The sequence below is a fragment of the Ranitomeya variabilis genome, chromosome 5, assembly GCF_051348905.1.
Source record: "Ranitomeya variabilis isolate aRanVar5 chromosome 5, aRanVar5.hap1, whole genome shotgun sequence".
In the NCBI taxonomy this organism is placed as follows: domain Eukaryota; kingdom Metazoa; phylum Chordata; class Amphibia; order Anura; family Dendrobatidae; genus Ranitomeya; species Ranitomeya variabilis.
The window spans coordinates 57112301-57126505 of record NC_135236.1 but is presented as its reverse complement, the minus strand read 5'-3'; the positions used below and the strand labels follow the sequence as shown (position 1 = coordinate 57126505).

Genomic DNA, 14205 nt, shown 5'->3' with positions numbered 1-14205 from the left:
TTATTTAAACTCCCAGCAGTTTGCTAGGATTTGCCAGTTATAGGTACTGACTAGAGATGAGGGAATATTTCAATATTCGGTTCGGATTACCATCGCCGCATTTGTAATATTCGCCATTGGATATGTTCGGAAACGATCATGAACCATAAATACGTCCCTGCATATAGTACTAATATGGCACGATTATGGCAAATGGCAATCGTTTTCCAAACATATTCGCTCATCTCTAGCACTGACTCCGATATGTTTTATTGTGATACCCTGCTACTCGGCCTGGCTTGTCTGATACCCATTGCTGACCCTGCACTAGTTTAACCTTCCATTTTTCTGATGATTCTGCTTCTGCCCCTGTCCTTCCGGCTCTGACCTCAGCTATCTCCTGATCTCGTCCTTGACTTTGTTCGGTATCTTCCATCTCTGGTTTTAACAAGACTTGTCAACTCTCTTTTGCAAGCTCACTCCAGCAGCCACTCTGTGGATGTAACCCAGGAGCCGGCAGCCACTCTGTGGATGTAACCCAGGAGCCGGCAGCCACTCCTGGGTGCAACCTTGGGGACCCTGTTGTAAGTCCAGATCCCTGCACAGAGGGCTTGAGCAAAATCTGTCCATGGAAGCCCTAATAAGAGTTTTCCCTTACAATAGATATAGGAGATAGATATTTTTCGTCTGTGGAGATTTCATGAGTATGTGTGATTGTTTGACATTACGACATAACAACAAGATTCCAGACATACTAAGAAGGTCATATGGTGTGTCGGCCATAAATAATTTGCTATATATTTCTTTCTTTTTCATTTTAGACCCCCCAGATTTCACTGAAACATTATGTCCCTCAACTTTACTTCTGGTAGAAGGAAACAGACCTTTTTCATGTCGGGCTGACGGAAACCCAGAGCCGACAGTAAAATGCTATAGTGGTGAACACAATATCAGTGACTCGGGTACGGTGACGAGAGACATGTCCGGGCTTTATAACTGTCAGGCAGCAAACATCAAAGGAGACAGGTGGAAAGCTGTCGACGTCACAGTGCAATGTAAGTCTGCTGCTATGACCATGACTATAGGGCATAGAACAATGTGCTGATACTTGTAGTTTCACGACAGCTGGAACATACAAGGTTACCAATATGTACAGTAATTACCTTTTTCATGAGTCATCAGCTGCAGGACGGAGAGAAGCTTCTGAAAAGCTTCTTTTCAATGGATGCCATGTAATACCTCATTTCTCCACTAGTTGGAGCTGTAGGAAAAACGTGCAGCTATCTCGCGCAAAAATAAGGTCATCTTAATTCCGAGACTGCCAACAAATATCTGTAATCTGATCACTGACAAGTTTATTTTCTGCAGCCACCAAATAGGAAATGACGCTTTACATGATGCAATATAATGCATGGGTACGCTGGGTCCTCAAGGCTATGACATGTTTTTGTGCCCGCTGTCGACTCTGCCTAATAGATAATTGGGTATACATTTAGTAGCATTATTACCCAGGTTGACCTATAGCGGATAAAAGCCAAAAAAATATAAAAAATTATAAATTCACAGATAAACAGCTTTCTCCTTCCCATAGGTGGCGATGTAGAGTCGAGAAGAACTGTTTTGCATTTTTTTTCCCAGCAAGCATTGCCTATAGTCTCCCTAATTTATACAGTACTCTTGTTTTCTACAAATTCTTGTCATATTTATAACTCGGGCAATGTCTCTTATTGGGGTTATAATATCTGCTCTATGTCTTCTTCTCCTAATACTTTCTCCCTCGTTCTCCGGGGATGTATTTTCTGCATTTTTCATAAAAATTTTGGAAATATTATGTTTTTCTTTATTCAGATGCACCATCGGGTCCAATTGTGTATGTTTCACCCAATGCAACGATTCAAGCAGGAAATCCACTAAACATCACATGCGAGGCGGATGGGTTCCCGGCTCCGACATACAGCTGGCAGATCCCCGAAAATGCAGAGGTCACATACTCCCCAGAAAGAAGCTCAATCATCATCCTCACAGCAGCATTCACCCATAATGGAACATACACCTGCGTGGCCAGAAACACACACGGGGAAGCCCAGTCACAACAGGAGGTGACAATCAAACCTGGTGAGTAACAATGTCAAGGAGTCAAAGAAAACCTTTCACTGGAGTCCTCCCTCTAATTGCTTCTGTTCCACTGATTCTGGAACAGTTGTTCCTTTTATTCTGTGCCCCTCAGTTCCAAAGTTATGGCCCTCGGAAATAATTGTGCAAATTTTCACTGGACTTATCCCTGATCTTCGTGGGCGTGGCTGTGGTTTCATTGGCCAACATCAGAGGAGAAAAAGCAAACACCCCTGAGCACCATTATTACTGGGGGAGGGGGTATAACTATGGAACGAAGAAAAAGAAAAACTCTTCCAGAATCCGTGAAGCAAGAGGTACAAAGTTTTAAATAAAGAAAAATCCAGTGACCGGTCCTCTTTAAAAGAGTAATATCATATTTAAACTACTTTTGTTTATATATCATTTCTGGAGCTTCAGTTCAGTTCCATTCCAGCCCCATTCATAATCACAAGGGTGGGGAGTGGTAGTGAGCATGTGCGGCCACTGCTTCATTCACTGTTTATATGAGTGAGTGCTCACTACAGCTCCAATCATATATCCCACTTTTTGGTTCCATGAGAGTTTAATCAGCTGGTCCTCTAAAAATCATACAGTTATTATATATATATACACACAATGCTCAAAAGAATAAAGGGAACAGTAGAATCCCACACCCTAGATATCACTGAATGAAATATTCCAGTTGTAAATCTTTATTCATTACATAGTGGAATGTGTTGAGAACAATAAAACCTAACAATTATCAACATAAATCACAACTAATATCTCACGGAGGTCTGGAGTTGGAATGATGCTCAAAATCAAAGTGGAAAATGAAGTTACAGGCTGATCCAACTTCAGTAGAAATGCCTCAAGGCAAGAAAATGATGCTCAGTAGTGTGTGTGGCCTCCATGTGCCTGTATGACCTCCCTACAACACCTGGGCATGCTCCTGATGAGGCGGCGGATGGTCTCCTGAGAGATCTCCTCCCAGACTTGGACTAAAGCATCCGCCAACTCCTGGACAGTCTGTGGTGCAACGTGACATTGGTGGATGGAGCGAGACATGATGTTCCAGATGTGTTCAATCGGATTCAGATCTGGGGAACGAGTGGGCCAGTCCATAGCTTCAATGCCTTTGGAGCGCCCCCCCCCCCACACCGCCGCAGGGCCGAGGGGTACCCGGAGCCGGGCCTCTAGGTCTCAGTCCTGGGGTTGTCACGGTGGCTAGACCCGGTCCGTGGCCCTGTCCGTCAGTGGGGGGACATCCGGTGAAGTAGGTGCTGTTAACGGTGGTGTAGCGGTGCAGTTGTGGGGTGCAGGTCGCGGTAAATAACGAGGACACCAGGTTGCAGTCTCTTTACCTCTTTACTGGAGATCTCTTGGTCCTCAGTCCGGAATCTGGCCCACCAGGCTGCGCAAGTCCGGCCGGTCCAATGGCACCTCCAGAGTTCTCCTCACAGGTGGAAATCAGTGCCTTCCTTCTTAGCGCTGTGTGTTGTAGTCCTTCCCTGCTGTGCTCACGGAAAGTACCCCACAACTGTTGTGTCTGTTTCTTAAGTTCCCTCACAACTCGATTAGATGTTCCTCTCTTATTCCGTCCCTCCCTGGTATTCAGGTTGGAACGGCACCCGTTTGTCAGGTAGGCCTGGAGTTCTTCCGGGACCCTAGAGACGCCCCTCTCCCGCAATTGCCCCCCAAGACTTCATAGGTGATATGTGGTAGACAGCCCGCCTGAGACTGACTGTCCTGCCGCTGTTTGGAGTATGGCTTAAAGCTGTATATTATTCCACTCCCTCGGCGTTCCGGCCACCGGTAATGCGCCTCAGCAAGGTGCTGCCTCTTTCAACAAAACCCCTGCTGGTATTCTCCGTCTGCTTGATCTCGTTTCTCACTCAGCACAATCTATCTCGCTTCTAGTCCTTTCTTGGGCACCGCCGCTATGCTGAGCAGGCACGGTCCCGTTACGTTCTTTCCAATGCCAAGCCTCTGCCAGGGTCCCACCCCTGGCAGAGACCCTACTGTCTCTTCCTCCACAACACCCTCTCTCACTAGGTGTTGCTTCGTTCAATCCAGTCAGCGTTCTCCCTAACTTCCTGCCTGACCCCCAGTTTACCCACTATGGTGGGGAGTGGCCTAATGAATAGCACCCTTAGCTCCCCCCGGAGGCCCAGCTGTGAAACATATTGGTGTCTGTGATACCTGATTGGAGGAACTCCTTCAGTGCCATCGAACGCACCATGGCTCCCCTTAGTGGCGGAGCCACAGTACTGCAACGACCAGGACTCTGGGGCGCTGCACTCCCCCCTGGTTAAACACAGTACTCCGGGACTGGGAAGAAAACAACAATAAAGGTTAGCAAAAAGACATACAAATTTGTTGAGTGCAAAACAATAAGCATACTTGAACAGGCTTCCCTTTATGGGAGGTGAGGACACTTTAACGTTACAAAACATAATCAAATATCATAGCAACAGGCTACAATTTACTCTCATTACCCAACCGGGTATTCTACTAAGTGCAAATGCTGGAACAATAAATTAACATTGCCTTTAAGAAACATACACTCTTAGTTTATCAAAGGCCTTCCTATAATCACATTACAGGGCAAGGTAACTCTTCATTCTCCTACTTTTGAACCTGCAGGACCGCCTGTCCCTATGGCACCAGACCTACTGCCTCTCCTTTCTTTTACAGGACCGCCCCGTTCAGCCAGGGCCTACTGCCTTTCTCTACTATACATAGTATAGACATAACATTCCTTTCAGTTTGAGAACATGGAGCCCACTCTGCCTGGCTCCTATAAGGACTCACTCACTAACCCCTACGGGTCTACTTTCTGTCCTTAGTAACGAACTAACTTTCTATGGGGACGCAGGGTTTACCTTCTATCCTCACCTTCATTATTACTTTCTTACGTTTCTATCCATGCAGAACTCTAGTCCACCTCAACAGGCTTTCTGCATCTTTCCTTTTGAAGAACATTATTCAAACTTCACATTTCAAACATATTAAACACATATAACTTTTCATGTAAAACGGTTACATTTCTTGCAAAGCATCATCATGACATTACTGTTCGGAAACAGTATCACTTTCCAAGTTCAATTCTAACCTCCCCTTTAAGAGGAGATCAAGTCTCTCTGAGGTAGCTCTTCTTCTCAGCCTACCAGTCCATACCAGAGCTCCGGAATGGCATCTTCGCAAAGTGTCTTTAACTAAAACCAGTAGGAAGCACCTTTAAGAAGGTGCAAACTATTTACAGGAAAGTTTGAATCATGCACAGTCCATGATTACTGCAGTTTGTGTAACTTTGCGCAAAACTTCTGGAAAACAACAATAGTGACCCCGGGTCAACAAAGGGGTCACCTTTTAAAGTTTACCCTGGACGGGTTTAGCAGCAACAGGAACAAAAGAACAAACAGTAACTATTTACATTTTCATAAAGCAATAAAATCTTAGAATCCCCCACGAGGCGCCACCTGGCGGGGGAACCCCTGCAATACAGGCAGTTCAGGTTCCAGGTTCACTCCCGCGGCCAGGTACACCCCATGGGTGCGGGTCTGTTGCACAACCAGATCGTGCGCGGTGATGAGGGTCTGCGTTCCCACTTCTCTCTGCGCGGGTACATCAGGAACATCAATCACTCGAAGAGGCACCTCCTTGGCCGCTACGGTGGTCAGGCGGCAGATCGCAGGTTCTGTGATCAGACAGGGTGGGGCGACCGAAGTGGTCACAGATCGGTCACACGGTGGCACTTTGGCTACAGGGGCTGGTTTCTCTTGCTTGTAGACGTTCAGAGCGAACCACCCCTTCTCCCCAAGATGCCTGGTATAGATGACGCTGTCTCCCGGGTAGAGGTCTCGGTCGGGGTGGCCCTCTCTGAGGTGCGACTCGACATCCCGCCGGTTAACAAAGACCTCCGCGTATAGCCCCGGTTCTTTAATAAAGCCCCAGCCTCCTCGGAGCTTAAAAATGGTGACGATGCCCTGCCTGCGCGGGGCCTGGTGAGTGGTGGGGTCCTTGCGGGCCCGGTCCTTGACCGCCAGATCTTTCTGATGATGGGCCTCCCGCCCAGCCTGATGTATTTTCTCCTCCTCTCGCCACCGGTGCTCTAGCTGGATTCGGTATTCTTCCCAGCTTAGGGCCTGTACCATCTCCCCCTTCTGGGTCTCCACCCCGGGGAACCCCATAAGATTGGATCCGGGGTTCACCCAGCGGCACACCGTGCGCTCCGCGTGGACCTCACCCAACAAGGGAGTAGGGGTGATCGGGGCTCGCATGCGGTGTTCCATGCCCGTGGCTTCCTCCCATGGTAGCAGGCGCTGGAGTTTATGGGTTCCCGGGAGAGGTGGTGCCGCTACGGGACCCACTAACACACCCTCGGCTGGCGGGGCAGGATCGGCGGACTCACCAACTGGTGCAAGTTCACTTTCCGCAGCAGGTCCCGCTGGTTCTTCCGGTGAGGACTCCGACGTCCGGGAACCCTCTACCGGCTCCACCGGGTGCGGAGCCTGGACTCTCACATTCAGTTGGAGGAGCTGGTTATATAAGTCCTCCATCTCGGCTCTCAGGAATCTGGTGTTATCCACGGAGGACGGGCTGCTGGGCTCATCCGGGTAGTCGGGGGAGACTTCCACTTCAACCCCACTGTCGGGTTCGGAGCTGCTGGCCATAGCGTCCTCCACGTGGGTCACTTCCTGGTCCTTTTCCCGCTCTCTCCTTCGGGAGCGGTTTCGTTTTCTCTGCCTCCCATTAAGGATTAGGAGGCGGATCTCTGCTGCTGACGGACACGTCCTCACCGTGCAGAAATATTTAGACTGGGCGGCCATTGCTGTTCGCGCTCTCCAGCTTGTCTACGCCCACTCCACGCCCCTCTTCTCTTCCTGCGCTCTCCTCAGCGCTGCAATGGCGGCGGATTTTGGCGGCAAATGGCACAACACAGTCTTTTCAATAAAGTACGGTTCAAGTACAGTAAATCACAGTCTCTAGGCACACATGACCTGATTCTTCAGGCTTAAGTAGATCCTGTTCGTGACGCCAAGTTGGAGCGCCCCCCCCCACACCGCCGCAGGGCCGAGGGGTACCCGGAGCCGGGCCTCTAGGTCTCAGTCCTGGGGTTGTCACGGTGGCTAGACCCGGTCCGTGGCCCTGTCCGTCAGTGGGGGGACGTCCGGTGAAGTAGGTGCTGTTAACGGTGGTGTAGCGGTGCAGTTGTGGGGTGCAGGTCGCGGTAAATAACGAGGACACCAGGTTGCAGTCTCTTTACCTCTTTACTGGAGATCTCTTGGTCCTCAGTCCGGAATCTGGACCACCAGGCTGCGCAAGTCCGGCCGGTCCAATGGCACCTCCAGAGTTCTCCTCACAGGTGGAAATCAGTGCCTTCCTTCTTAGCGCTGTGTGTTGTAGTCCTTCCCTGCTGTGCTCACGGAAAGTACCCCACAACTGTTGTGTCTGTTTCTTAAGTTCCCTCACAACTCGATTAGATGTTCCTCTCTTATTCCGTCCCTCCCTGGTATTCAGGTTGGAACGGCACCCGTTTGTCAGGTAGGCCTGGAGTTCTTCCGGGACCCTAGTGACGCCCCTCTCCCGCAATTGCCCCCCAAGACTTCATAGGTGATATGTGGTAGACAGCCCGCCTGAGACTGACTGTCCTGCCGCTGTTTGGAGTATGGCTTAAAGCTGTATATTATTCCACTCCCTCGGCGTTCCGGCCACCGGTAATGCGCCTCAGCAAGGTGCTGCCTCTTTCAACAAAACCCCTGCTGGTATTCTCCGTCTGCTTGATCTCGTTTCTCACTCAGCACAATCTATCTCGCTTCTAGTCCTTTCTTGGGCACCGCCGCTATGCTGAGCAGGCACGGTCCCGTTACGTTCTTTCCAATGCCAAGCCTCTGCCAGGGTCCCACCCCTGGCAGAGACCCTACTGTCTCTTCCTCCACAACACCCTCTCTCACTAGGTGTTGCTTCGTTCAATCCAGTCAGCGTTCTCCCTAACTTCCTGCCTGACCCCCAGTTTACCCACTATGGTGGGGAGTGGCCTAATGAATAGCACCCTTAGCTCCCCCCGGAGGCCCAGCTGTGAAACATATTGGTGTCTGTGATACCTGATTGGAGGAACTCCTTCAGTGCCATCGAACGCACCATGGCTCCCCTTAGTGGCGGAGCCACAGTACTGCAACGACCAGGACTCTGGGGCGCTGCACTTTCATCTTGCAGGAACTGCTGACACACGCCATCCACATGAGGTCTGGCATTGTCCTGCATTAGGAGGAACCCAGGGCCAACCGCACCAGCATATGGTCTCACAAGGGGTCTGAGGATCTCATCTCGGTACCTGATGGCAGTCAGGCTACCTCTGGTGAGCACATGGAGGGCTGTGCGGCCCTCCAAAGAAATGTCACCCCACGCCATTACTGACCCACTGCCAAACCGGTCATGCTGAAGGATGTTGCAGGCAGCAGTTCACTCTCCATGGTGTCTCCAGACTCTGTCACGTCTGTCACATGTGCTCAGTGTGAACCTGCTTTCATCTGTGAAGAGCACAGGGTGCCAGTGGCGAATTTGCCAATCCTGGTGTTCTGTGGCAAATGCCAAGTGTCCTGCACGGTGTTGGGCTGTGAGCACAACCCTCATCTGTGGACGTCGGGCACTCAGACCATCCTCATGGAGTCAGTTTCTAAACGTTTGTACAGACACATGCACATTTGTGGCCTGTTGGAGGTCATTTTGCAGGGCTCCGGCAGTGCTCATCCTGTTCCTCCTTGCACAAAGGCGGAGGTAGCGGTCCTGCTGCTGGGTTGTTGCCCTCCTACAGCCCCTTCCCCCCCCCCATGTCTCCTGGTAGCATCTCCAGCCTTGATTGTCAAACAGTGTTGCTTCCTAAAGGCCCCGTCACACTTAGCGAGATCGCTAGCGAGATCGCTGCTGAGTCACAAGTTTTGTGACGCAACAGCGACCTCAGTAGCGATCTCGCTATGTGTGACACGTACCAGCGACCAGGCCCCTGCTGTGAGATCGCTGGTCGTGTCGGAATGGCCTGGACCGTTTTTTGGTCGTTGAGGTCCCGCTGACATCGCTGAATCGGTATGTGTGACACGGATTCAGCGAAGTCTTCACTGGTAACCAGGGTAAACATTGGGTTACTAAGCGCAGGGCCGCGCTTAGTAACCCGATGTTTACCCTGGTTACCATCGTAATTGTAAAAAAAAAAAAAACACTACATACTCACATTCCGGTGTCCGTCAGGTCCCTTGCCGTCCGCTTCCCGCACTGACTGACTGCCGGCCGTAAAGTGAAACCACAGCACAGCGGTGATGTCACTGCTCTGCTGTTAGGGCCGGCGCTCAGTCAGTGCAGGAAGCGGACGCCGGGGGACGCGAAGGTGAGTATGTAGTGTTTGTTATTTTACATTTTACACTGGTAACCAGGGTAAACATCGGGTTACTAAGCGCGGCCCTGCGCTTAGCAACCCGATGTTTACCCTGGTTACCCGGGGACCTTGGCATCGTTGGTCGCTGGAGAGCGGTCTGTGTGACAGCTCTCCAGCGATCAAACAGCGACGCTGCAGCGATTAGGATCGTTGTCTGTATCGCTGCAGCGTCGCTAAGTGTGACGGGGCCTTAAGTGGACAGTCTGATTTCACAGAAGTTTGATTTACTTGGAGTTATATTCTGTTGTTTAAATGTTCCCTTTATTTTTTTGAGCAGTGTGCATATGTATGTATATATATATATATATATATATATATATATATATATATATATATATATATATATATATATATATATATATATATATATATATATATATATATATACACACACAATATATATATATACAGTACAGACCAAAAGTTTGGACACGCCTTCTCATTTAAGGATTTTTCTGTATTTTCATGACTATGAAAATTGTACATTCACACTGAAGGCATCAAAACTATGAATTAACACATGTGGAATTATATACTTAACAAAAAAGTGTGAAACAACTGAAAATATGTCTTATATTCTAGGTTCTTCAAAGTAGCCACCTTTTGCTTTGATGACTGCTTTGCACACTCTTGGCATTCTCTTGATGAGCTTCAAGAGGTAGTCACTGGGAATAGTCTTCCAATAATCTTGAAGGAGATCCCAGAGATGCTTAGCACTTGTTGGCCCTTTTGCCTTCACTCTGAGGTCCAGCTCACCCCAAACCATCTCGATTGGGTTCAGGTCTGGTGACTGTGGAGGCCAGGTCATCTGGCGTAGCACCCCATCATTCTCCTTCTTGGTCAAATAGCCCTTACACAGCCTGGAGGTGTGTTTGGGGTCATTGTCCAGTTGAAAAATAAATGATGGTCCAACTAAACGCAAACATGGATGGAATAGCATGCCGCTGCAAGATGCTGTGGTAGCCATGCTGGTTCTTTATGCCTTCAATTTTGAATAAATCCCCAACAGTGTCACCAGCAAAGCACCCCCACACCATCACACCTCCTCCTCCATGCTTCACGGTGGGAACCAGGCATGTAGAGTCCATCCGTTCACCTTTTCTGCGTCGCACAAAGACACAGTGGTTGGAACCAAAGATCTCAAATTTGGACTCATCAGACCAAAGCACAGATTTCCACTGGTCTAATGTCCATTCCTTGTGTTCTTTATCCCAAACAAGTCTCTTCTGCTTGTTGCCTGTCCTTAGCAGTGGTTTCCTAGCAGCTATTTTACCATGAAGTCCTGCTGCACAAAGTCTCCTCTGAACAGTTGTTGTAGAGATGTGTCTGCTGCTAGAACTCTGTGTGGCATTGACCTGGTCTCTAATCTGAGCTGCTGTTAATCTGTGATTTCTGAGGCTGGTGACTCGGATAAACTTATCCTCAGAAGCAGAAGTGACTCTTGGTCTTCCATTCCTGGGGCGCTCCTCATGTGAGCCAGTTTCTTTGTAGCGCTTGATGGTTTTTGCAACTGCACTTGGGGACACTTTCAAAGTTTTCCCAATTTTTCGGACTGACTGACTTTCATTTCTTAAAGTAATGATGGCCACTCATTTTTCTTTACTTAGCTGCTTTTTTCTTGCCATAATACAAATTCCAACAGTCTATTCAGTAGGACTCTCAGCTGTGTATCCACCAGACTTCTGCACAACACAACTGATGGTCCCAACCCCATTTATAAGGCAAGAAATCCCACTTATTAAACCTGACAGGGCACACCTCTGAAGTGAAAGCCATTTCCGGTGACTACCTCTTGAAGCTCATCAAGAGAATGCCAAGAGTGTGCAAAGCAGTCATCAAAGCAAAAGGTGACTAATTTGAAGAACCTAGAATATAAGACATATTTTCAGTTGTTTCACACTTTTTTGTAAAGTATATAATTCCACATGTGTTAATTCATAGTTTTGATGCCTTCAGTGTGAATTTACAATTTTCATAGTCATGAAAATAAAGAGAAATCTTTAAATGAGAAGGTGTGTCCAAACTTTTGGTCTGTACTGAGTATGTATATATATATATATATTTTAGAGTTGAGCAAAGACTATTGTGCTGCCCCGTTCTGGCCTCCAATCCGGTCCTCCAGGGTAGCCAGACTAGAATAGTCTTCACATCTGTGTAGCGGGCATCCTTTGGCCAGCATGATTGGTTCCTCTGTTGATTACTTGGCTCCCAATATCAGGATATACGTCATGGGACCTAGTAAACACCAAAGGCTTCCAGAATACAGGTTACGGAAGTAATGACTGGCTGCCATGAGGGATGAGGCTAGGCACCAGACCAGGGCAATGCAAATCTTGTTATAGACTTTGTTATTTTTGGGACCCTTTTAGTTGTCAGTATTCACTGTCATTCTGGCATTCTAGTTGTGAACCCATGAGTTCAGAATGATTAATTCTAGATATTTACATCAGTCATATAGAAGTAATATTAACATTTTTAATAACTGATCTGTATTTTTTCTTTCTTTCACAGTTGAACTCAGTATTGTATTGATTGTGGGAGTAGTCGTCGGTATAGTTGTCCTTTTAGCCATTGCAGCCATAATATGGCATACTTGTTGGAAAAATGGACGAAAGGGATTTTATCAACTGCTGAACCCGCGCCACCGACAAGATCATAACATCCCAACAGGTTCCCCAAATAATAAAACAACGGGTGTCTAACATTGAGACAGTGACTGAAATTCCCATTGGAACCCAAGGATCTTGAGCAATGTGAAAATGGACTACAACATGATCCGCCATATTGAGGACACTGCGGCCAGTGAGGACGACTTCTGACATCCACCATGGAAAACACAGTCATCTTAATTTATATTGAGCACAGAGGGGAATGCTGGCCAATAGGAAAACGAGGTGTTGTCTGCTGTAGCCAATCAGATTTCTGCTATTATCTGACACTAGGAATAAGGACAGAGTTATCCACAGCAACTAGAATCCTGCTGACAGTTTAAAATAGAATGTCAGAAAGGTTCTGTTGCCGGGGTAACAGAACTATTCCCACTTCGCACATGGCTGTATATGGACTCCTCTCTCCCTAACCTTCTCAGAGAGATATTTTTGTATTTTTTATGTTTTCTTTACTGTAATTTTTTGTGTTCAATGTTAATAGGTCATCCTGAAGATTGTTGTCAAGTAATTTTAGAATTTACCAAAGATGGAAAGGAAAAAAGTATTTGGTACATAAAGGTGGTGGACGATAGCAAGATGTACGTCAAAAAAGATGGATAGATAGATAATTGGTCGGATAGACAGATGGAGAGATAACGGATGGATAGTGGATGGATAGCGGATGGATGGACCGCGGATGGATAGATTGATAGCGGACGGATAGATGGATAGCGGATGGATAGATAGCAGATAGATGGATAGCGGATGGATAGTGGATGGATAGATAGCAGATAGATGGATAGCGGATGGATAGTGGATGGATGGATAGCAGATAGATGGATAGCGGATGGATAGTGGATGGATGGATAGCAGATAGATGGATAGCGGATGGATAGTGGATGGATGGATAGCAGATAGATGGATAGCGGACGGATAGTGGATGGATGGATAGCGGATAGATGGATAGCGGATAGATGGATAGCGGATGGATAGTGAATGGATAGCGGATGGATGGACCGCGGATGGATAGATTGATAGCGGACAGATAGATGGATAGCGGATGGATGGATATCGAGCTGATGGATAGCAGATAGATGGATAGCGGATGGATAGTGGATGGATGGATAGCGGATAGATGGATAGCGGATGGATAGTGGATGGATAGATGGCAGATAGATGGATAGCGGATGGATAGTGGATGGATAGATGGCAGATAGATGGATAGCGGATGGATAGTGGATGGATAGATAGCAGATAGATGGATAGCGGATGGATAGTGGATGGATGGATAGCAGATAGATGGATAGCGGATGGATAGTGGATGGATGGATAGCGGATAGATGGATAGCGGATAGATGGATAGCGGGTGGATGGATAGCGGATGGATAGATGGATAGCAGATGGATGGATAGCGAATAGATGGATAGCGGATGGATAGTGGATGGAAGGATAGCGGATAGATGGATAGCGGATGGATAGTGGATGGATGGATAGCGGATAGATGGATAGTGGATGGATGGATAGCGGATGGATAGTGGATGGATGGATGGATAGCGGATGGATAGATGGATAGATGGGTGGATGGATATCTGATGGACAGCGGATGGATGGATAGCGGATAATGGATGAATACGTGGATAGATAGCAGATGGATGGATATTGGATGGATAGATACATGGATAGATAGCGAATGGGTGGATAAACAGACGGACAGATGGATGTGTCCAGATATACATATGTATACAGTTGTACAGATGTAAATAGAAAATATTTTATTTATCTTCCACGTATTTTCAGAAAACAGTTGTAATTGAATGCTGTATCGCTAGCATATGCCATAGCATCCTGCCCTGTAGGAGTCTTACCTCTGCCCCTCTCTAATCTATGGGGTTTTCTCCTGAGCAGCAGCTCGCACTGTACAAGTGACTGGGGCGGCCGTATTGCAGCTTCCTGGACAAAATCGCTTTATTTAATGACCTCCATTGCCGTCATTTAGTCTTTCCTTATTCAGATGTCCGCGAGTCACGTACATGTTCTGCGTTTTCACAGATA

The 14205-nt window shown here is 47.6% G+C and overlaps 1 protein-coding gene across 1 annotated transcript in view; it reads left to right on the top strand.

Moving 5' to 3' along the window:
- The window catches only part of LOC143774449 (intercellular adhesion molecule 5-like), a 42416-nt gene extending 29748 nt beyond the window's left edge, over positions 1–12668 (top strand). Inside the window, exons 6-8 of the mRNA XM_077262057.1 lie at positions 801–1034; positions 1828–2094; positions 12017–12668. Of these exons, the coding sequence (XP_077118172.1) occupies positions 801–1034; positions 1828–2094; positions 12017–12207 (692 nt within the window). The 3' untranslated portion in view covers positions 12208–12668. The remainder of the gene's footprint in view (positions 1–800; positions 1035–1827; positions 2095–12016) is intronic.
- Positions 12669–14205: the final 1537 nt, after the last annotated feature.